Source organism: Cylas formicarius, unplaced genomic scaffold (genome assembly GCF_029955315.1).
Source record: "Cylas formicarius isolate icCylForm1 unplaced genomic scaffold, icCylForm1.1 PGA_scaffold_10__41_contigs__length_53128322, whole genome shotgun sequence".
NCBI lineage: Eukaryota > Metazoa > Arthropoda > Insecta > Coleoptera > Brentidae > Cylas > Cylas formicarius.
This window is the reverse complement of record NW_026844214.1, coordinates 24,623,508-24,648,379: the sequence shown is the minus strand read 5'-3', so window position 1 is coordinate 24,648,379 and position 24,872 is coordinate 24,623,508. Positions and strand designations below refer to the sequence as shown.

At 36.5% G+C, this 24,872-nt stretch overlaps 1 protein-coding gene across 2 annotated transcripts in view; it reads left to right on the top strand.

The window, feature by feature from the left end:
• LOC132696102 (uncharacterized) overlaps positions 1 to 24,872 on the top strand; it is an 80,536-nt gene that overhangs the window by 22,589 nt on the left and 33,075 nt on the right. For both annotated transcript variants that reach the window (XM_060660732.1, XM_060660725.1), the window contains exon 3: positions 4,338 to 4,490. In XM_060660732.1, coding sequence (XP_060516715.1) covers positions 4,338 to 4,490 — 153 coding nt within the window. The remainder of the gene's footprint in view (positions 1 to 4,337; positions 4,491 to 24,872) is intronic.

Genomic DNA, 24,872 nt, shown 5'->3' with positions numbered 1-24,872 from the left:
ACTGTAGCATTAACCGTGCAAACATTTTTAACTGGTTGAACTTGCACTTATCCTATTGCAGTCTCCAAAAAAAAGTGCATCCTAATCTATATAAAATAAAGACTACTTTAAGTTATCAATGCCAATATACTTTAAAATCGGTGTTGAGGTATTGGTATTAAAAGGGGCGCCCCCGCTGGCGTCCAAGCATTTAGGGCACCAGATGGGCCCGTTGTGCCCCCAGACCGCGCTGGAGGGCGCCCAGAATGCCGCCCCTCCTATAGAAGGTCAGCAACTCCTTTAGCCCAATACCGTGCACTGAGTCCGGATTCCTCAGGGCCGTTCCGAAGGCTTCATATCTTGCCCAGGGCGCAGAGCGCTTGGTGAGCAGATGATTCGGGGTCTCCTCCCCTTTCATGTACCACCTGTACTCCGGGTCGTCTCCAGTGCCTGCAATATCCTGTGCAGCTCCCTGGTCCGAGGGAGGGTGGGACCATCCATCATAAGCTTCGCCTGCCTCATTCCCGGAACAACTCTCCAGCCCTCTGCAGCCCGTTCTCTCACCCAGGCTTCAAGAGCTCCCCGCCTCACGCAAGGGACGATCCCCAAGTAGGTCTCTGGTTCCATATGCCTATGCGAGGAGCCCTCCCTGGCTAAGGCATCCGCTGCCTCATTGCTCCGGATCCCGCCATAAGTGCGGCGCTACTATCAGAGCAGAAGAATACTCTCCTGCTTCCGTCGTTGAGCTAAAGCACCTCTCTGGCCGCCATCAATTTAGCGAAAATTTCCGCCTGAAACACAGTGCAGTACTAACCCAGAGGGTCCGACAAGCTCGCAGCACGCTCCAGCTCCGGCCAAATCTCCCATTCTGGACCTGTCCATGTACCAGACAAGTCCATCCCAGGAGCCAACTCTGGCCTCTCTCCACTCTTCCCTTGATGGGAAGGGAAAGGTCCATTTGTCAAAGAAGATGATCTTGGGGATCATGACGTCACTTGGCATGCCCATGACACCGCGATCCCTGTTCCAGCACTCCAGCATGTCGTACGGGCCTCTATTGAAGGTGCCTTCTCTCCAGAGCCCGCAGCTCGCTAGCCGTCCTGGCCGCCTCCATCCGCACCCGATCCGCCAGAGAGCCTCTAGGGCCCTCGTGGGTGCCATCCTCATGGCGCCCGTTATGCAGAGGCAAGCCAATTCACCGACCACCATGCGACTGCCCCATGCGTGAGCCTAGGCACCACCATGGTACCGTTGATCCACTGCATGATCTTTGGCCCCAGGCCCCAAGTGCCCCTACCGCTCTCCGGCACGCCCGCAGAGCTCCAAAAGTCGGCCTGGTCCTTGATCTTATATGTTCCTGGAATGTCAACTTGGAGTCCAACCATACCCCTAAGGATTTGCTTCCGCTTGCAGAAAGAGGCACTCCATCCATCGAAATGTTGAGGATACGCTCCACCTTCCTTTTCCTGGTGAAGATGACCATCTCCACCTTGCCAGGATTGACAGCTAACTTGCTGTCCGGACACCATTGTGAGAATCTTGCCAATGCCCCGTTCAGGAGCCCCTTCATCCTCCCCACGTCCGTCCCCTGTGTCATTATCACAAGGTCGTCTGCATATGCATGAGCATAGATCCCAAGTTCTTCCCTCAGAATATGCAATATCTCGTTCACCACTAGGCAGCACAGGAAGGGGGACACCCCGTCATGAGCCGATGGAGACCTGCTCCCCACTCAGTCTTGCCTCAACCCTCCGGTCGGTTAGTATGGAGCGGATCGATTTTACAATGCCCGTCCCCACTCGAGTACGCTCCACTGCCCTGCAGATCGAATACAGGGTCGTGTTATTGAAGGCTCCTTCGATGTCAGCGAACACACACACCGACAGCGGTCCCGAGCCCATACCCTCTTCCAACCTGGGAGTGTGTGTCTCCACAGCTCGGGCACGTATTCCCTCGCAATGGAGGCTCTGAATAGATCCATCAGCGGGTTGGTCAGGAGACCTCCGTCCCTTTGCAGCAGAAGAGCTCCACTAAGGAGTCTTTCCAGCCCTATGATCCTCAGTCTCAGGGCAGCTTTTCTGGAAGCCCGTATCATAGCGGAACTGACGCGGTCGGCGGCCTCGTCAAACTGCTCCGGTCTTTTCTTGGTAAATCCCCTAGGCGCCAAGCGAGCTCCTCCCTATAGAGTTCCCAGTTTGTTGCCCGGGGTTCCTAAATCTAACAGGTTCCCGAACACCTATTTCCAACCCAAAGGTGATGTGTATGTGAGATAGAGTCCTCCCCACAGGCACTCCACCCAGTTACTTCCGGGAGCAGAGTCCTGGTACAGAGTGTCAAGTCTATAACCGAGCTCCCGTTGTGAAAAACGTGGGTTCATGGCCCTGCCGAGGCCATGAACTCCACGAGGTCTCCCCACAGAGTTCGGTGAGTATTGCTATCGCAGCCAATCAAAAAAGGAAGATTCACCTCCTCACAGTAGGAGACCAAGTCATTGCTCTCCTCCGCAGGACAGTTGCGGTCGCCTGGAAAGTATGCATAGGCAGTACTCCCTCCCTCACGTTGTCCCGAGTGCGGTGTCTGATCTGAATTGGAACCAGGTCCCTGAATGCCTTGTCCCTTAGGAAAAAGGCCTCTAGCCCCATAGTATGCAGGCCCTGGGACCGCCCCCTGGCATTATGCAGCATCGACCATCCCCGAGATAAGCCCCTAACCCTTGATTTTACAATCCACGGCTCTTGAATCAGTACAATGGATGCACCGCCCTCCGAAATTTTCCTGCATAAGTGGGTTGTTGCAGCACGGCTGTGTTGCAGGTTAATTTGTAGTATCCCCGTGAAGATATTCCGCTTCCGCTTCCTGACTGGTGAACGCTGATGGGATCTCCCGGTCCACCTCCATCCGAGATTCCTCCTCGATTCTCCCTTCCTCAGAGGGCCCTCCGGAGGTCTCCTCTACAGAAACCGTGAGCGCTGCCTCTACGAGAGGCCTATCCACCTCCATGGACGAGCACTCGTCGTGTGAGCCTCCCGCGGCCACCTCATCACCCTGCGGCCTCGGCGCCGCCAGGTTCACTTCAACCTGGGTCGCCAGGCAGAAGAGAAGTGAGCCCTTAGTCGCGATGGCGCTTGCCGATTTTTCACCCCCAACCTTGTGCCCCTTGCGTCCTCCGTATTCTGCCAGACCCTCCAACCCTCCAGGCACGGCAATCTCAGCCATTCTGAGCTGCCAGGCAGCGCACTAGTACCTTGTTCGAGACACCCGCTCTTCGAAGCCTCAATCCTTCTGGTTCCGGAACCGTCACCGTGAGTCTCTTCTTCGCCCTCCTTTTTTCCGCCCCACTCCTGTGTCTGGGGCGGTGTGTCGACGAGGTCGACGAGGTTTATACCGAGCCCTCCACCCCGCTCGCGACCTGGGGATCCTCCTCAGATCGCCCTTGTAGGGGACCTTCCTGAGAACGCTCCTGCTTGCTGGAGCCCTTCCGGGGCCCCTTCTCCTTAACTTTTTCGTTATCAGGTTCCACATAGGTCCCACGAGCGGTTGCTGACCTTCTACAGGAGGGGCGGCATTCTGGACGCCCTCTAGAGCGGCCTGGGGGCACAACGGGCCCATCTGGTGGCCTAAGTGCTTGGACGCCCGCGAGGGCGCCCCCCTTTACCAATACCAATAGGTCCCACGAGCAGTTAGGGAAAAAATGGTCTACCTCTGCAGAGCCCCGCGTGCAGAGGTAAGGCTTCCTTCCCCGAGATGCGGCCGGTGCCTCGGGGTTGGGATCGGGTATTGAGGTTTCCACTAGTTGAAAAAATCCTTTTTGTCTTGAATAATTTACATTTTATTTGATATACCATTTGAATTTATAAAACCAGAAAACCTTAAGCTGATTACAATATTTAAAACTAGTGGATACATTTTCTATGAACATACCTTTCAGCTTGAACATCGTGAACCTCAGCAAAAGAAAAACTTTCGGTGTTTTGTATGTAAGATGTCACCATAAACATATCCACTAAAGGTAAATTTATCACACTGACCTTGCGTTGTGGTTCTCTAATGGGTTCTCTATGCTACCGTCCGGATGGCGCGTAGTCTTACGAGCGAACTGATCTCACAACCGGGCGCACCTAATGACAGCGCATTTCAAAGATGATTTAAATTTTACAATTTTTGATTGCTTATAATTGTTAAATAGAACTACGAAATTATTTTTTTCTGAACTGTGGTTCTTTTAATATTATAAACTTACTTTTATAAGCAATACTTTTCAAATTAAAATTTTGTTCAAGTTCCCTTTTCCGGGGTGGAGGGTGATTTTATTTTTACTCCTTTAAATGTCGGTTCACGAAGTTTCAATTATTCCGCAGAATTGAGCTCATGTACCGAAGAGATGTGCATCGATGTGACGAGCGGCACTGCCTCCATTACTTCGGGAAGAAGCAACATGTGTACCTGCAAATGTTTACCTCGTTTCCCGGCGTTCAGGGAAGATCTGCAGTTATGCGTAGACGACATCCACGGTAAGAAAAATTGAAATGTTTTAAATAAGACCTCGATAATTTTTGATTGGTTAAGAAAAAATAAGTCTTTGCGGAACCCGCGATTTTTGCAATAACTTGACCAAAGTTTGAATGCTTGTAGTTTGAACCATATTACTTATTTCAAGTTGAGTTTCCATTGCTTTCGTTCGTCGCATTGTTTATCTCTCAGGTCTCTGGAGCTCATAGCTTTTTTTACACCTTCCGCCCATGTCTTTGGTCTCCTTCGTTTCTTTGGCAAAGAATGAATAAAAATAAAGAACTCTTAAAGACCATCAAGGAACATAACTTGAATATTTGGGGCACTTCATAAGAAATGAAAAATCTCGAATACTCCCACTTATAACACAAGGAAAACTAGGCGCAGAATGTTATGGTTACCCAACCTTCGGCAATGGACAGGAAAAACATAATGAATTTATTTAAGAAAAGTATAAATTTTAATGATAATACAGTACTTTACACTATTATTCCGCTACACGTAAAGTCGTACCTAGATTAAATACTGATTAATAATTTTTTTTTTTTAGAATGACGTTAGAACATTTTTAATTTAGTTTCTTACTTGTTCACATTTTTACGTAATTCATTTATTTTTCAGGGACACTTATTAAAACTTATTTTAACAACACCGACAATGTGTATTATTGAAGAAAAACATAAAACAGTTCTAATTTTAACCTTGAATTATGATAATGTATATGTAATTACAAAAACAATATTACAAAAAGATAATCATAAATATTTTAGAGAAAAGGGGTAAAAACGAAGATGAGATATTGATATTTGAGTACTTTGAGTATTAAGAATTTTGAAAAGAAGTGAAGCCATTGCGACATTAAAACAATTCATAGATGATAATAATTGCGTAGATAATAATAATTATATGCTTGTACTTACCACTAGCAATAGGATCCATACTATAATTTTATTATTTTTCAATCACCAACTTTCGAAAAAATGGTTAAATACACACTGATGTACTCTGATTAAATGAACACAAATTAATAAACTTTCAAGTTTCAATAACAATATGGCGCGTAGAAACACGAATCAAAACAAAAGTTTGTTTAATTATAATAGCCAGGTAACTAGATTACTGAAATGATTTAGCTCAAGATTTTTAAGTTGGAGTTTCTGACTTCTGGCCAGCTTTTGAGGAAAATTCGCCTGTGGGCGGCAGTAGACAAAGTTAGATGGATCTGGTCAGCAGATCATAAGGCACTAGAAGAAGAAGAAGAAGTAGTCAGGAGATTATTCTACGGTGGATAGAATAATTTTTCCCAACATTTGCTGTTTGTTTTTTTCAATTTGTAGTTTATTTTGAAAATTGAATGGCAGCTATGACTACAATAAATGCTATTTACCGGGCCGACCGGGGATTTGGAAAAATTCTAAATGAAACTTTTCCTGATTTGTGTAAGGCCAAATTCCATTTATTGAAATAACTTTCTTTTCGGGATAACCTAGTATTTCAAAGCAATCACTTTTTGCAATATTTTGGAAATAACTTTTTGAACAACAGTTAAAAAACAAGTTCACCGGAAGCTGCCCAAATTGGAAATCGCTGCGTCAAACCATTTAACTGTTATATAGTGAAGTTTGTTGTGTCACTCGGTATATTCTTTAAATTCTCACATCGTTTAATCTGCATCACCATCATCATCATCTCCAACATCATATTATCCGAATATGCTTAATCGTGAAATGACTCCAAGCCACCGCATTACCGTTCAAACGAGTCCATTCGCTTTTTCCATGCTTCGGCCAACTGAAAAATTATTTAATTGCGAAATTGTTTCCCATCGTTATTAATTAGGAGCTATTACATATTATTTTAATTGCGTAGTTTGTTACGAAATATTGGAATAAATAACAAAAAAATAACGAACTAGGTTGACCTCTAAATAATATGGTTAACTGACATCTGCATTTGGTAAGATTTGCACCTGATATGAGAACAATAAGTTTTATAGCTTTTTTCAGACAGACGTACCAGAATAACTTTCGACAATTGAACTAAATGGAAATGACCATGAGGATGCACCTGCGAATTTATTTCGATGTCACCCGGATAGAAAATATTTATTATACAGGTCGAAGTATTATTAGTGTAGAAAGTTATTTTTAGAACGTGGAAAAATCCTTTACATTTTTGTTTAGTGTTTCAGTTTTTTTCATAATTTGTTTGTTTTTGGCATAATTTTGGCAATTAATGCAAAATTGAAACAACCTTTATAAAAGTGCCGAATTATTGGTAAACGTAAAAGAAATTATAGGCAACAAATGCAATGCGTGGATTATTATTTCGCTATATCAGCCCTCAAACAATAGTTTTTCTCTATCTAAATCGTAATTTATTGCAACTATTTTTAAGCAATTTGAAAATAAAAAAATATCTCGGAAATCGGTGTAACTAAATAATTAAAGTCTAGTTCACAAATATGTAAAGTAATAAAACCGCATTACCTGTTTCGGAAATATTTAGAAAAAAACATTTTCAAGTAAATTTATTTTATCAAGAGTTTCAAGAGTTTATGCTTCTCAAGTATTTTCGTCGGCAGCAAACAACTTCATAGCTATTCTGAAACACCCAATAAATTGTTATTTCAAAAAGTTCGCAATGCTAACCAATATATTGTTTTCTATAAAACTAATAAACTTTTGCAGCGAACCGCAGTTCGACGAGTGTTACCATTCCATCGAGGAAAGAAAGCGATCTGCGTACAATATGTTTTTATCGGAAATACCAATTAAAACAATTAAAATAAACTCCGTTAATGTATGCTAAACAGGAACGCGATTTTATATAAATCTCATAGATCAGTTCGTTCTGAATGAAAGCAAAATTTACAAACACGTAGTTAAATTCGTATTCGTTTTCTTTTAATCTGCGGAGAGAAATTTCTACTCCGTTGAATTAATACCTAATTAAAAATCACCAAATTTTAACTAACAAGGTGATGTTTAATATGATTTTTTTTCAAAAGAATTAAAAGAGGGTGTTTGTTTTGCATAACACGAAAAATCTTTTGCGCAATGAAACTCATCGGCAAAGTGGAAATTGAAAACTAAAAAGAATACAAACGCAAATAATATAAAAGACGCGAAACTTCTTTCATTCTTTATGTTATTCGCCAAAATTTTCAAACAATGGAAAAACGGAATTTGGCTGTTTCCATTTCTTACCAAGAAATTTAGAAATAGCACACGTATTGATTCACGGATAAAAAAATGTGATGCTCGCGCTCCGAAAACACTTCGAACACTGTTAACACTTGGTGGCCGTAAAGTGTTCGAAGTGTTTTCGGAGCGCGAGCATTGAAGATGCCAAGTGAGATTTTGGCGAAACGTCTGCAGGATTCCAGTCGGAGTTCAACAAGCGAACGGATGATATCCCGGAATATAGTGTCATCATATATATATATATATATATATATATATATATATATATATATATATATATATATATATATATATATATATATATATATATATATATATATATATATATATATATATATATATATATATATATATATATATATATATATATATATATATATATATAGGGTTTTTCACTTAAAACTCCGCACGCCAATAAGTCCAATACGAAAAGAAATATTTAATTTATGTAAAAAGTAGTCAAAATGTGGGGTCAAGTAGATATTTCCTAAAGTTTAAAAAATTCGACGCCTGCAAAGAGCTGGGCGTCGCGACGCGTCGAAAAATTATTCGATTGCAGAGACTTTGGAAATACGCGCATACAAAAGTACATATTGTTTTAAAACTTTTTTGTTATTTACTCAAACTTATTTACTTTACCCGTTTCTAAGTTATACCGATTTAAAGTAAACATTTCTTGATTAATAAAAAATGTGATTAACGCTTACTTTTACAAGTATGCCATAAATGTTAGTTACTATGGCAACCATTGTTATCGCAGTTGTTTTAAGTGCAATTACAAACGTAAGTTGTTATTGCTGTATCAAAAAATTGTCACATTTTGTCACAAGAAATATCCAAATTTGTTCGGTTTAAAAAAAACTAAGAATTATTATGTGAAAATGGTGCAATTTAGCCATGAGGAAAAAGTAGACATGTTACTGGTGTTTGGAGAATGCAGATGCAATTGTAGAGAAGCAAAAAGAGTTTACGCACGGCGTTATCCGCATAGAAGAGTCCCCGATGCAAAAACCTTTTCAAGTTTATGTAAAAACTTAAGAGAATATGGCAGCTTCATAAAACCTAAAAGAGATAGGAACAGGACGGCTACAAATGATGAAAATACTGCTGCTGTAATTCAGCAGGTTGATAATAACCCCAAGATATCCCTATCAGAGATAAAAGAAAATACCGGTGTTACCATAAGTTCTTCGTGGAGAATTCTACATAGAAACTCTTTTCACCCGTACAAAAGTAAACTAGTTCATAGCCATAGTCATTAGCCAAAACGGTAAGTCAGAGACCCGTACTATGTTATATAATTGAAATTGCTATTAAAGTGGCTATTCGAAAATCCAATAATATACAGGGTTTCCCATTTAAGAAAATTGAGAAAACCATTATTTTGCGAAACTTGGCAACACCGCGTATTTAAAGAAAATATTTTAAACTTGATCATTGCCTCAAGAAAAGCATTACTTTCCTAAAAATAATAGATGGAAAAAAGTTTAAAAAGTTAATAAGCAACCCAACAATGATGGTTTAAGCATCACCCGATCTGAAGATGATCACTAATAAGTTCGAAACTGTACATCACAGACCCATACTCATATATATCGTTGACTTTGTCTTTGAAAGGACTATCCATAAATGTAGGGTGTTCTATTTAAACAATGTAACCTTGTTTTACCACCCTGTATATAAAAAAATGACGATTAGGAAAATAAAAAAAATAAACGTCATTTAAATAGAAACAACTTTTATATTTAATTTTTTGTGTAATCACCATAGGTTTCGAGATATGCAATAATAGTTAATGATTGATAATCGTCTCGCATTAAGAAACAGAACATATCAGTTCTTTGTTTTATTTTTTTAACTTTACTAATTTAATTTTTTTTAATTTAATTTTAATTTTCGTGGTGAAGTTGGAACACCTGCAGTTTTTTAAACAAATTGACTTGCAATGAAGGAGGCTTGACTTTTTCTGAACAATAAGCCAAATCGATTTCTTCATCCCAAGGTTCTGCAATTGTTTTATGAACACTTTGTCCACTTAGATTTTTCCTGCCTGATATTTAGTATCCCATGGTTTTGAAAGAGGAAAATTATGTTTTTTTTATACCAACGAAGGGAAACAAACAAGATCACAATGACAAATTCTCCCTTAACCTATTAAACTGGAAAAAGTTTTGTTTGATAACGGCAAATTACAATAGTTTATTATACAGCAAGTGTGAGTCACGAGTTTCTTTGGCACGAGCGAGTATTTAATATACGACTGACTTAAAAAATTTACCAAACGTGTTGCATACTATACTTTTTGCAATTTTGTAAAACTACATGAACAAATTCACTGACATGACAGTCAGAATTGACAAACTTCAAAATTTATGCTGTTGGAACAGCATGAAAACATCCGATTCCTTCCAAATCCATGTGGTAATGTTCCGGAAATGTCCGAAGCGGCTCCGATCCGTGGAAAACGAAACTGATGCGTTAAAATGACATTTTTTGCATTCTTGGTTAGTGTGTTTAGTATATTATGCAACAAGTGCGGTAAACGGCATTTGACTCACGAGTTTATTTGGCACGAGCGGAACGTAGCCGAGCGAATGATTAATAAACGAGTAAGATAAAGAGTTTAGAAACCGTGTTGCATACTATATTTTTTCTACAAGCGTCACGAAAAAATCACAATTTAACAAATTAAAAATAATCACTGATAATCGAATTACTAAATTTCGTACCATTCAAAAAACACATTTGCCAACTCGTTTATCGTTCATATCGGTTCTGCTATTGTTTTCTCTTTTGAACTGTGTTCGTTAGACAGAGAGAGATGTATTATTGGATGTCATATGAACAACGGAATAAACACAATTTTAAAACGTTATATTGTTTATTTAACTTTTACTTATTATTAAGTAGTTTATTTAAAGAAAAAAGACTGCAATTGGAAGAAAAATCATCCAAGGATAGAGTTTTTAATAGGATTAAGCTTTTAAAATCGTATAAGCAAGAAAAAGCAGGTCCTAACTTTCAATTTTGTTTTGCTTGTAGTGATGTAGTAGTATATATTTGAAAACGGTACAATTGGTCTTGGGAAAATATTAATATAAAAACTGTAAAAACCACTAAAGTTCATGCGAACGATATGTAAAATTTCTGTGGGAAACTTAAATTGTAAATGTCACTTTTTTTTGTAGCGTATAGCACTTAGTATTTAAATTGTCTGATATATTGCATAAAATTTTTCTGTGTATTACTTTTTGGGTGCATTTGTGCAAAACAACACCAAAAAACGCGTTGCATACTATACCTTTTCTACGACATTTAGTTTTTGCGTACATTTTTGCAAAACAACACGAATACATTCGCTGACATAACCGTCAGAATTGACAAACGTCAAAATTCAAACTCTGCGGTAAAATCTCCGAAAACATCCGATTGCTCCCAAACCCGTGCGGTAATATGCCGGAAATGTCCGGAAGGGGCTCGGATCCGTCGGAAAAGAAACTCAGGTGGTAAAGTGATGCTTCCCGCACGCTAGATGGGTGAGTAATTAGGTATTTTACGGAAGGGAGCAGGAAATAGTATATTATGCAACAAGTGCAGTAAACGGCATTTGACTTACGAGTTTTTAATAAATGAGTGAGTTAAAAAGTTTACCGAACGTTTTGTATACTATACTTTTTCTAGGACCGTTAGTTTTTGGATACATTTTCGCAAAACAACACGAGTAATTCACAAACGTCAAAATTCAAAGCGTGGGGAAATATCTCCGAAAACATGCGATGCGATTGCTCCCAAGTCCGTGCGGTAAAATCCCGGAAATGTCCGAAGTGGCTCGGAATCATGGGAAAGGAAACTGACGTTGGAAAGTGACGCTTTCCGCACGCTAGATCACTGGGTAATTAGGTATTTTAAAAACGGGAGTAGAAGAAACACATTACCTAAAAGTAGCGTAGTTTGTCTTACATTAGAATAATGCAATCGCAATTAAATCTGGTCTAACATTACATTTGTATCATCATGTTTATTAAGACGTTGTCTGTAATAATGTTCTTATTTGCTCGTAGGCAAAATTTTGCCAATATATCAAGCCAATTTAGGGTAGCAGTCAGGAAATCAAAACATAAAATATTTGAATACATTATGTTGTATTGACTACTGTAATTAGGGTTGTGGAATTGACCGGTACATCTGTTTTTTGTGTTAATCGACAGAAATAATTTTTACAATACCATGAAATTTATATTTATTTATTTATATTGTGCGTTACGTCGCCGTCGCGTCGTTTTGGGAACCAAATGGATTCGATATTATTGTTGAAAGAAATAAATTGGACATAACAAATGCAAAATAATTTATTATAAAATACATATTATTCTTAAATAATGATAGATAACAATCTACAATTGAAAGCTGTCTCCGACCAGCGTCCATGACCTTGCCGAATGCAAAAAACATGTTGAATATATTCGGGTAACAGGAAACTAACGAAAAGTAGATATTTCTCTGTAACCGTGGTTTCTATTCAAGAGACAGTCGGCCAACGCTCAACTAGCTGCGTAAGGATCCATAAATATTAATTATCTTGCCGCAGCGGCGTAGCTACATACCCAAGAGAGAAGAAGAAGACTTAGAAAAACAACTTGTTTTTATTTCAGGCAATTTACGAGGTATTGACTCGCAGTACCGTTTACGGCCATTTAATGGCAAGGTAACAGAGATAATATGGTAATCGTCAACTCCGTAGAATTTTCGCAGGCTAGGCACGTAGCGTGTATTCTAACGAGCGAGAAAATTTCATGTTTTTAACTTGGGCCACCCCTCACAACTAAATCATTGCAATAAAACTGTTATGTTATAGATACGGAACGACTTTGTAACTTGATTTATGGAATTCTGGTTATAATATAATGTAAGCAAATCAATAGTTTCAGATTAACCACCGTTGATCGCGGAACAGCTTGAAACTTACATTTTGTTTTTGTTATACAATGAACAAGTGATTTTCTTTTGTGTATTAGAAGTCAAAGTAGGCTGAACGGAGGCTTAATAAACCAAAATCTGTTTTAAAAGCCGCCGTAGTACATATGTTGGTTGCAATTTATATTTACCAAACGAAGAACAATAACTAGTTTGAATCGCTGAATCACGTTCACGCCGGGTCATATACGGGGCAGCCGTTTTTATAGATTTTTCTGGCGACCCCTCAGAATTTTGCCAAATTTAAACTATGTTATATATCGTTATTTTGATTTGAGAGAGTAATAACATATAAATTTGCAATAACAGAGGTCATAAAACAGGATGGACAATTTAAAGGTTATATCGTAAAGTTCAGATAAATTGCAATGATAGTTTTCAATATTTAAGTTGCTAAGACCTACACATCTCGAATTGTGTTCACTATATTTTGCATACAATAGAAAGACGAGTTTGGTGGATGAAAGTAATGTGACAGCGGCGTTTCTACAGGTGGTTTACTAGCATAATAAATGTGACAATAATTATAGAGATGGGCAGATAATTGAGATAAGATCATAAATAGAAGTTAAGTAAATAAAACCTTACATTGAAGCAAGAATAATTTGCAAATAGATAAATTGTATTTAATATTATTTTTGTCATCATGCTCACAATTTTTATTCTATTCTAGTCACCATTTTTCGCAATCCACTGTCCCAATCCATTCCCCTTGTAACGTCCCACATTTTAAAAGTGGTGTTATGATTCCCTCCATACTAATTCTATGGGGTTTAATTAACAGCGATATGGCGGCAGGCGAAGTATTTCGTTTTGAAGCGATTTGGTCGGCAACTAATTTCGTACAAAGAGGTTGATTCAAATTTACCATCTCCAGTAGCCCTTTTTCAGCATATATTTCTGATATTGCTTCGTATTTAAACTAAGCCAATGAATGACTCACTTTTTTTCAAAGAAGTATTTTTTTGGATTTTCTTGAGTAGTAACAGGTATTATTCATGACTATTACAGACCCTAGAGGAATAAGAGGTAGCATTTTCTTTAATTATTCTTCAAAACCATAAGCATATTGATTTTACTTGGACAACAGCTTTGAACACATGGAAAATAATTTTCTTATTTTTAGAAAGCGCAGTTTTACTGATCCTTTTGTCAGCAACAATTTCAGAATACAGGAGTTTTACAGGTCACCGTGTTCTAAAACTTGCTGGAGCTCACGCTAAATATCATCAGTTAAATCACAGATATCATGTACTCTAACGCGGTGGAAATTTATTGAGTTTGGGGCGTTATACATAATTAGTGAATCATTGTCCCCAACTCGCTGTACTAAGCTATTCATGTAACATCTGTAGCTTAGAGAAAGGATAAAAAGAGAGTTACGGCTTGTGTGTTAACCTATGGAGATTGTGTTATGCAAACTTTGGTTACAAGAGAAACCACATAGTTATTAGAAATACAAAGGGCCGATAATACATGCTATTGTGAAGCTCAATATGACATGCGCGAGTCATTTGAAAACGCGCTTTCAACGAAAACACCTATCATTTTAAACCAACCAATAAAACCTTACGACGTTTAACGGTCAACATGACAGTTGGTGAAGACAAGTTAACTTTGTCGAAAGCTATTTAAAAATGCTCCAAATGCAGGTTAGTGGGTAAAATTTAGTGGCTTGCACGAAAGATCATAAATTTTTTGGTAGAAGTTTGGGTTAATTAGGAAAGTTAAATATTTTGTGTTATGAAATAGTTAATTTTTGATCAAAAAATTATAAAAATAGGAAATCCTATAAATAATATGGTGGCAACAAATCAGAGAACTTTAATACTTTTAATTAAAACAAAAACGATTGAATAGATTAAGAGGCGGTAGTACAAACTTAATACATAATAACAAATGAAAACGGCGATTATATAATTGAATTTACGTACGCATTATACTTTATAGTACATTCCAGAAATAAAAAATTAACTCAACAGCAACAAAAAATTAAAAATATCAATTATGTAAACGATTTTTTCCGCGTAGCAACACACATCTTATTTCATATTATTGTGAAATTGTAAAGGCTCTTCTGATAAGCCCAAATAAGTCAAGTGCAAAAGACCGACTTGGGTATTTAATTGTGCGTTCATCGACATGACATTGCTTTAGTCTTAGGTCCGCATTAAGCAAGCATCGAAATTATAAACTATAAACAAAATACTTTCTAGATACTTACTAGAAACTACTTGAATCTGAATGCCTTCGAGCTGGATACGAGATTATACATGCTCGTGGAATTCTCATTTCACTCGATAAAACCTTAAATTTGTGATCGATGTTTACCTACATTTGCCGTAAACCGCAGAGGTTGTTTATCACTTTCTTTATATTACAATTCGGAGCGTCGCGTCTTCGCTCTCTCTTCCATTTTTGAAAATTTCTCGAATGGTGAAATAAAAGCAGAACTCGTATTTGTCGTTAGAATATTGTCGCAAATTTTGCACCGATTCTGCGTAGAATCCTGAAATAGAAATTTTCGAGAAACCTGGTTTGGACGTTTCATAAGAATGACGTCATTTTTTTTCTTCATTGAACACTACCGCGAGCCACTTCGAGAATTTTTAGTATTTTAGATAAACCATTAATGATCTTTTGGCGTATGTTAGTTCAGATAGTGACATCACACGTCACTCAGTAAATACATTCGTGCTGTTTTGCAAAATTGTACCAAGAAACTAATGATCATAGTAAAAAAATAGATTGAACACGTTGATAATAGTATATTACGCAACAAGTGGGGCTATAGTATATTATGCAATAAGTGCGGTAAACGGCATTGAATCAATAGTTTATTTGGCACGAGCGGAGCTAGTGTTTAACAAACGAGTGACTTAACCCTCAACTGGTATACATATTTTTTCTAATGTAACTGGTATTACGGGGTCGCTGGTGACCCCAATTTAAAATTGATGTACGAGGAAATTAAAAGGTGTTACACGTTTTTTTTTAAGAAGTAAGGTAACATAATATTGAAAAATCTGTTATAATACCGTACAAAATTGTAAAATATTTATTTAGTAAAAACATTATTAAAATACAAGAAAATAAAGAAAATATTTACAGGCTTCCGCAAAATTGGCACTAAAACCCAAACTAACATTTTCAATCTTCCAAATCGACGTAATATCGGTTCTTTAGTCTTCATCAGACCAGCTGTAATAAAGAAAAATGTTTTTAGAATGTAAAAAAAATGACAGTGACGTTCTCTCTTACGTTTTCAATGCTGTAGTGTAGGCATTGCAGACAAATCTCTGTTCAGAATGTTTTCCACTTTTTCAACACGTCATTGGAGACTTTCTATCTTTTGATCGTGGACATAGAGAGCATCTCATTCTTTTTTTGAGGAGGAGGTTGCAAATCAGTGGCTTCAGGTTTTCTTTGTTCTGCTGTTCCGAGTATTTCTATTTGTTTTTTCAATCGGTGAAACAAGATCTAATACGTCTAAAGTTGGGATTGATAATTTCTTTGGGTTTCTTAGAACATTCTTGCCAGATAATGAGTTTTAGCATCACATAGGCACATAATTTTTAACCCCGGCTTACTCTTTATATACATTCTAAATTTGCATTTTCCCCTGAACGGCACCAGCATTTTGTCAATGGTTACAAATTCTGAACTTGCGCAGTTGGTACTGCAATTTTTTATAAAATTTGTAAACATTTCAGAAATTACAGCTGCAGTGTCACCAGATGTAATTCGGTCTGCTCTGCTATCAGAATTGTCAAATCGAATCGCGTTTTAGAGTCATGGTAGTTCGAAAGATGTCTCTGCCCGTTCTATCCACAGCCCAGAGAGGCCCTGCGTCTTCTCTCTCAGATTTAAAAACACAGGCTAATATATTCAAACCGAAAAATGCCTTGAGTTCAGACATAATTCGATGATTAACGTACGTAACATTTTTACTGTAATATTTGGCATAGAATTCTTGCGTTAGTATGCTTCAAAATGACTTCTATAATATCGTGTGTAAATAAGGGTTGCCAAGCCTTAAGAGCACTAGTTGGGTTAGTTAGTCTTGCTTTGTCCTCTCAAACCCGGTGATTAAATAATGTGCGGGAGTTCGACGATCACGCTTTGGGAGATTACTATACCATTTATATTTTACCGCAGAAATAATCAGACGAGGAGTTTTCATCATTGGTTTCGTCGCCAGATAGGGAATTATTCGGGTCGTCTTGAATATTATCTCTATCTGACAATTCTTGTTCGGATTCAGTGTCGTGGTCTGTGTATTCGCTTTCAGCACCAGACAGATCGCTATCTGAGTCTTCGAAATCTCCAGAACTCTTAGCCCTTCTTCTAGATCACTATCGTTCACAACAGTTCTTTAACAGTTAAAAATTTGCGGCCCATATTTGATCAGAAATACTAACGTAACTGTTATATTGGAGTCAATGTTGACCCCAACGCGACGTATTACCACAACTGTACACCCATGTAGTGCAGCTATTGAATGGCAACGACACCGTGTTGCCAAATGTAAGGAATTTTTATAAGATTTATTGCGCTTGGGGTCAGCTTTGACCCCAGTATACCCAGTTAAGGGTTAAAATGTTTACCAGACATGTTACATACGAAACTTTTTCTACGACTGTTAGTTTTTGAGTACATATTTCCAAAACATGACGATCAGACTTGACAAACGTCAAAATTCAAGCCGTGCGGAAAAATCTCCGAAAACATCCGATTGATCCCAAACCCGTGCGGTAATATCCCAGAAATGTCCGAAGGGGCTCAGATCCGTGGTACAAGAAACTCACGTGGTAAAATGACGCTTTCCGCACTCTAGATCGGTGTATAATTTAACAGAAAAGAGTAGAAAACGGCATTTGAGTGCTTAATAAACGAGTGACTTAAAACACGAATACATTCACTGGCATGACCGCCAGACACTTGTTAATTTCATGAGAAATTTAAATTCTGCTACTAAAATTTTTGTTTAATTAATATTGTTGATAGTAATATTTGCAGTCTAAATTATAAAAGATGTTTAAACAAATGGCTATTATTTTTCTAAGAATACGTAACATCATCTAAATGCGGAACTCAGGACATTGTTAAGTAAAGCTGACTTAATTCCTCCTCTCTCTGTAAATTACGTTAGTTGGGAGAAGTTATTTGTCAGGAAATCTATTTAGTAGATATTCTCGAACTATTCTCAAATTATAAACGGGGGCCCCATATTTTTGAAAAACCATTACTCCAAATTCGATACTATTCGGGTTCGAACTTATCCTCACAGAAAAAAATAAAAAAATAATTGGAGTGTCAAAACTGTTGTTTTTCCAAATGTCTATTGAGTGCGATCATGGCCTACTATAAAAAAAACAAATTTTTGCTTTTGAGATTCATGAAAATACCTAATATGGCTGCCATATTCTTCTTAAAAACGTATTCTAATAATGTTTGGCGTATTTTGTGCTTTTCAGATTAAAATGAAAATTCCAACTTTTTATATGTTCTCGAATTTCTCAGAAACGATTCCATTGGAATCATTTTAAGAACAGAGTTTCCCAGAAAATTCTTTAAAACTTTTCTAATTTAACCGACCATGTGTCTTCTATAGTTTCCCCTATCTCGATGCTATCGCACCCTTTTATTGGACACACTGTATAGTTATTATAATTGTTTATACAATATATTAAATTATTAAAATTGCATATTATGTTGCAGTTTTGTAGATTATTATTGATTATTTTATAAACTAGTTTGCATCGTTATATTTCTAGGATTTATCTTAGTCTATTTAAGTTTAGTTTAGTGATGGAACTAGAGAGCTAATTAAAATTAACCAGTATTTTTAAAATTTTATTTTATCATATTTGAGCTTTATTCAGGTTAACTTGAAGTAACCATTCCTCGAAATCACGTCGAAATAAATTCCGGAAGTGTTTGGGTATTACTACACAAAATGTTGCACTTTAACATGTTAATATGTAACAAATTTCTCTCCGTTTTAAAATAAATTAAATGACCACTTCTGTATTGAAATTCAACTTAAACGGTTAATAAAGCCTTTTATCGAAAAGGACATTAGTTTTTTCAAAATCGTCAAAAGAGGTCAATAATAATATTTCTATTTTTATTATCAAAATTTATAAACTAAATTACTACCAACTCATTTTTTATTAACCTTAACATTCGCATATATTATTCGAATATGATGTCTAAATAGTCACGTGCAGATATTAAACGTACTTCCATTTTGCGTCTAGCCGAGTGAAAATAAGATTTGAATTATAATTTTTACGGTTTTTCGTGAAATTACGACAGAGCATTGACTGCGCGTTTAATTATTGTAAACGTTTGGTCGTAATAAATTCACATGGCTGCTTTCCAAATTAAAAGAAATAAAATCGAGAAAGTTTTAAATGCCCAAAGTGGTCGACCATAATTTCACTTTGGCGAAGTCAGCAAGTCCAGACTTTTGTAGTAGGTGTTTGCTAATATATGTTTTAAATATAATTGATAATGTTTGTGCTAGATATATTTACAATATTTTTTTGTATTGTTATATTTACAATTTTAGGTGTTTTAGTCGAGTGCAATCAATAATCACTTCTGATATTTCCGGTACTTTAGTCACGGGTTTGGGAGCGATAGGATTTTTTCCGTAGATTTTAGCCACTAATGCTGTCACTCAGTGAATGTATTCATGTTGTGTTGGAGAAATTTTCTCAACAACTAATGGGTATTTCGTGGATTATTCACTGCGTCCCGTGCATAAATTTATCTCAACAAAAGCTCTATTCATTTCATATAAATGTCAACTTTGCGATTCCGATGATTAAAGCCTGAACAGCATGGACTTGGACAATATTTAATATTTTGTTTTCCATTTTCACTTTGGGTTTTTAACAGATAAATTTGCTACCTCATTATTTCTACGACACTGCTAACGAAAAATTGAAAAATTTCCCAAAAATTTTAAAATCTACCTAATTGAAAAAAGTTTCGTGAATCGTTGAAAACCACCTTTGTTTTGGAGAAATAAAATTCTAATATAATAATAATTTCCAGTAAGACATTTGTGTGGGTAGTGACTTTTAAATTGAATATATCATTTTGGATCATGAATGTCCTGAATAGATGTGAATTTATTTATGCTATAGGGAACGGAAAATTGTGGCTAAAATGTGATTTTCAAAAAATTAATTTTTGGGATGTCAATTTTTTTTTAAAGGTATCAAAGTGTCATATTTTATGGAAAGCAATTATATATTGTAGCATTTTCGAATTCTGCGACTAGGCCTATAATGTTTCAATAACATTTGTAATACCTAAACCTTAAGTTTTGGTTTGAATTTTGTCAAAATGTAACCTACTTTTAATTTCTCAACACGTAAGAAGTATCTACAAAACGATAATACAACCATTATAAAAAATAACGCTCTTAGTGTGAATTGAGATAAAAATGATAGGCAATGATAAACAATAAAACTCTGGTTTAACTCCGCGTATTCTGTAAAGAGAGCGCGAAGGTAACGTAATTGAAAACTACATTCCTTGGAAAGTAAAAAAATATGGTGTTCTATTCAATAAACCAAGTTACAGCTACTTTAAGTTGTTATTATATTAGGATAAATTTTTAGCCACAAGATTGGAAACTTATGGCATTCGTTTTTCTGTAAATTTCACGGCATGATTTGAATATCTCTCATGTATTTGAGAAATTAAAATTAGATTATATTTTCACAAAACTGAAATTATTCAAAATAACTTAAGATTTAGGTATCAAAAGCTTTGTTGGAACACTTACTTATTTTGATCGTAGAATACAAAAATACCATAATATACAGGGAGTTCAGTTTAAAACAGTACAACTTTGATACTTTTAACACTTTTGGGACAGACTGTATGGTATGAATTTTAAAAAGTAATCATAATTGAACTTCAAACATTTTTTCCTCTCGAAGATATCTACAACTATACCCAAATCGAAGGCACCCTTAAATTTTTTAGAAATCTTTACAACCGTTTAGGTGAAACGAGAACATTTTGCCCAAAAAAAAATTATGGTAATTATGGTAATTATAGTTTGAGTATTCGTCGGTTAATTGCAGAATTTCCAGAATTGGAAAACTCCATCCATGTCATTATACACCGGTTCAGCAGTTATTGTGTTAAGATTTTCCAGCTCGCTTACAATTTCCTCAATTCAAACTGAATACCCAAATTTCCCTAATAAGATTTTCTTTTACCGACGAGGAATCTTTAATTGGTAAAATAATCATTTGTGAGATTCTGTTAACGCACATGCTGCAAAACATTTTCAGCATGACTTTAAGACAAATATTTGTTGTGGTTTAATTTTTGATTGTTGAATTGGTCCTTTTGAATTAGCGGTCAATCTAACTTTACATCGTCATTTATATTGCCAGTCAGTCTTGTTTAAACGTACTTTTAGAAGAAAATTTCATTTGAAAATTTTTATTTACTATTACCAAAACTTACCAGTATCTTTCCATCTTTAGAGTATTTATATAAAAAATCTGAATTAATATTTTGAACTTCTTAAGTCAGAATTTTTGGAGAACATGCTAGAATCTCTGACATAAGTGTCTTGTAAGCCGATCGAAACATCAAAATAAATAAGAACTAATAGTTCAGATTTTCACAAAATTATATATTTTGACATGACAATTGTTTCGACAACACCGTGTCTTTATCACATTTGATTTTTATTTTTATTCCGCCATGCACCTTTTTTTCTTTTAAGTATTTATTAAAAAAAAATCGAAAAATATGCTTTTGATATTTTAAATGCAAATATTTATACGAAAAATTAAATTGTTCAAATGTTCATTGTGTTTCTACTATAACTCCACAGATAAAAAAATATTATATTTATCATAATTGTTATGCCAAAAAACAATTTAAAACTGCAAATTTGTATTATGCAAAATTGTATTATTAATTAGTACTTACAACTAAGAGGCCACCCTGTATCTCTGATGTTTTGATTGGGACTGTAACTTACAAGAGCCTTAACTCTAACTTAATTCAGAAATTCTGACTTTACTCAGAAATTTTGATTTATTTTCCAGGTATTTTGACTCCTCCAATATTTGCCCAGTTAAACTAAAATCTCTATTTTATTTTTAGTAGATATTTCCTGTGATAATAGGAAAATATTTCGTGACAGTTCAATATTCAGCTTGTTGTTGTTGTCCTTACACAGGAGAGAGATGATTATTAGCAAATCGTGGTACATTGTCTTCAGTGATTCGGCATACACTTTTCTAAGGTTGCGTCGTACCCTGCGATATAATGCCACATGATACCATGATTCACGGCTCAGTTGTATTTGTCCGCTAAGTACGGTAAAAACACACTATTTCCTATCGGTCGCTGAAAATCACAGTATTTAGCATTCTTCACGACGGCCGCTACTCCGACGTCGATTACAACAATAATTTAAATAACAAAGCTGTCGTCCAATAAATCGTCGCAAAAGTTGGTCGGCCGTAAATCTGTAATCGCTATAACCGATAAATAAATCCGAACGTTTTCTCAATCCGACATGAAATAAGCGTAGACGTTATATGTAGAACCAAGCACGCTTAACCAACGGTTCTTTTTCCTGGCGATCGTAAACCGACTACTACTGCTAAGCCGCCATCTGTGGTCAATCACCGATCGGGAAATGTTTTCCCAATTGTTCGCGCGTTCCATTGTTCCGTGGATTTGCAAGTTTCTTTGTTCTTTTAATTGGGCAAGACGTTGAATAAATATATTATACACTTATATGTAACACGGGAACGGTTATTTATTATATAAAACGTGTGTGCTTATTTAGCGTGGGATGGCGGATATTGTTGTGGAAGAATAGAACGAAAGTATTGTATTTCTTCCACTTTTGTGTACATTTTTTAAAATGTTATCCCTAGTGGCATAAAAGTTCTTAAATTTACTTTTAACATATATAAATATACAGTATATTCAGAAATACTGAGCATAGAAAATTAACGACTGATTTGACTCGAGAAATTAAAATTAAAGCTCATATAGTATTTTTTAGCAAACTAAAAAATATCGAAATTACGCCAAGAACGGATGTTTTAATGAATTTAATGACATTATTTCTATGTTCTATTTCTTATTGCGAGAGAGCAATAAAATGTAAATATGCAAAGACAGGAATCATTAAATAGGGTGGATAACTTAAAGGTTGTATCGTCGAGAAGTTTAATTAAATTTGTTGGGCTTATTTTACGGTTCTGTCGAGCTTACTGACTCCTCACTTACCAAATGGACTGTGTGTTGTTCACACTTATTTATTTTACTTTTTTAATTACATGAAGATGTGAGTATTTTTTAGGGAGTTTTTTGAGTAGTAGCGTGCATTATCCATAACTATAACATACACTGGATGAATAAGATCTACCATTTGATAGAGGTAGTCTCTAAAAATATCAGCATTTATGATAGATGTTTTCATTAATTTACTTGCAATAGGAAGATTGTAAATTTGAATAAAAATAAATGTCTTTGTCTCCTCCTTCTACTTTGACTAAGACAATGTCCTGTTTAATCTAGCATCCTCATAGCAGAGAATCTTCAGAGAGCTATTTCCCATTCGATAACCGCCATTTATTAGTATCACATTGTTGATTATCTTATCCATCAAGATGTTAAAGATGGTAGGGCTTTAGGTGTCACCTTGTTTGATACCGCTCTTTATTAAAAGTTCTGAAGTTCTTGGGTGAGGCCGTTTTCTGTTTTAATCGGTGTTTTATTGTTAACATTTAGTGCCTCTTGTGAGAGAGATCTCACTCTCTCATCTCGCCATCATTGTAGGGGACTGCCTGATGGTCGTCTTGTACCGGGATTTTTGTGTTCTTGCTCTTTTCGCTAATCTTGCCGGTTTCATCCTGTCCACATGGTCTCTCCAATAATAGCGCCTTCTTGACCTAATTCATCTTACGAAATCTTCTATAGCTAGCTCTATTCTAATGGATTCGCTGCTCATCCGATCTCTTAGAGTGACTCCTCTTATATTCCTCAGTATTCTCATTTCCGCGATTCGGAGCATTTTTTCTGTTGTTGAGATGTCGGCTCTTGTTTCCGCGGGTCTCACCCACGTTTTTGTACTTTACTTCAGATCAGAACTTCCTCTAGCACATCTCTGAAGCTGCATATGCTGACCTCTAAGTAATTGAATTGAGGTAACAGAATAGTTCATCAAGTTGTTTCTCCAAACATCATACCTGTAGCAACTCCTCCTTTAGTTACTAACACAGCTAAACTTAAAAACGATATTGTCAATCCATGTAATGACGACAATAAAAATAGTACCAGCGTATTTGATAATTTAAGAAAAGCTAGAGATCAGCAGACAAGGGTTGCACATACTCGAAATGTCGTTCAGCATGTTGGAATACAGTAACTAATGTTAGTCAAAAAAAATAAAACGCCAGATGTTTCCATTTGAAGAAGCAACCGCTTACGTAAACCTCTTATTAAGCTCAATTTGTTAAAATATAATGTGTCAGGAAATATTGTTCTTTTAAATGAGGATAGAAATGTTGTGTATAATGTCACTGCGTCGTCGTACCACCGCTTGGGAACTAGGTTAAGACAACAAAAGCAATGGACCGGGATCCATGTTTTGATCATGAAATCTCTTAAAAAGAACCTTCCTGTTTTAGTGATGACCAAACGCAACAGTGACCTGTTCAAAGATCTTCTCGTTTACCAGTAATTCGCACCGGATCAATTCCTTGCCAATCACCATAATTTGTGCCTTTTCAGTGGAGATGATCATGTTATATCTCTTATGTAGCGGAATCTTCAGAGAGCTGTTTTCCATTCGATACCCGCCATTTATTAGTTTCACATTATTGATTATCTTATCCATCACAACGTTAAAGAGGGAATGGAATTTAGCTGTCACCTTGTCTGAGACCGCTGCTTATTAAAAGTTCTTGGGTGAGGCCGTTTGCTGTTTTAATCCGTGTTTTATTGTTAACATTTAGTTCTCTGCTAATTCTATATGTTTGGAGTCAATGTTGTTTTCAACTAGACTGCCAATCACGTCTTGGAGATTTATTCTATCGAATGCCTTCGTCAAATCTACAAAGCAGACAAACATGGATTTATTAAATTCTATTGACTTCTTAATTAGCTGCCTAAGAACAAATAGTCCCAATGGAG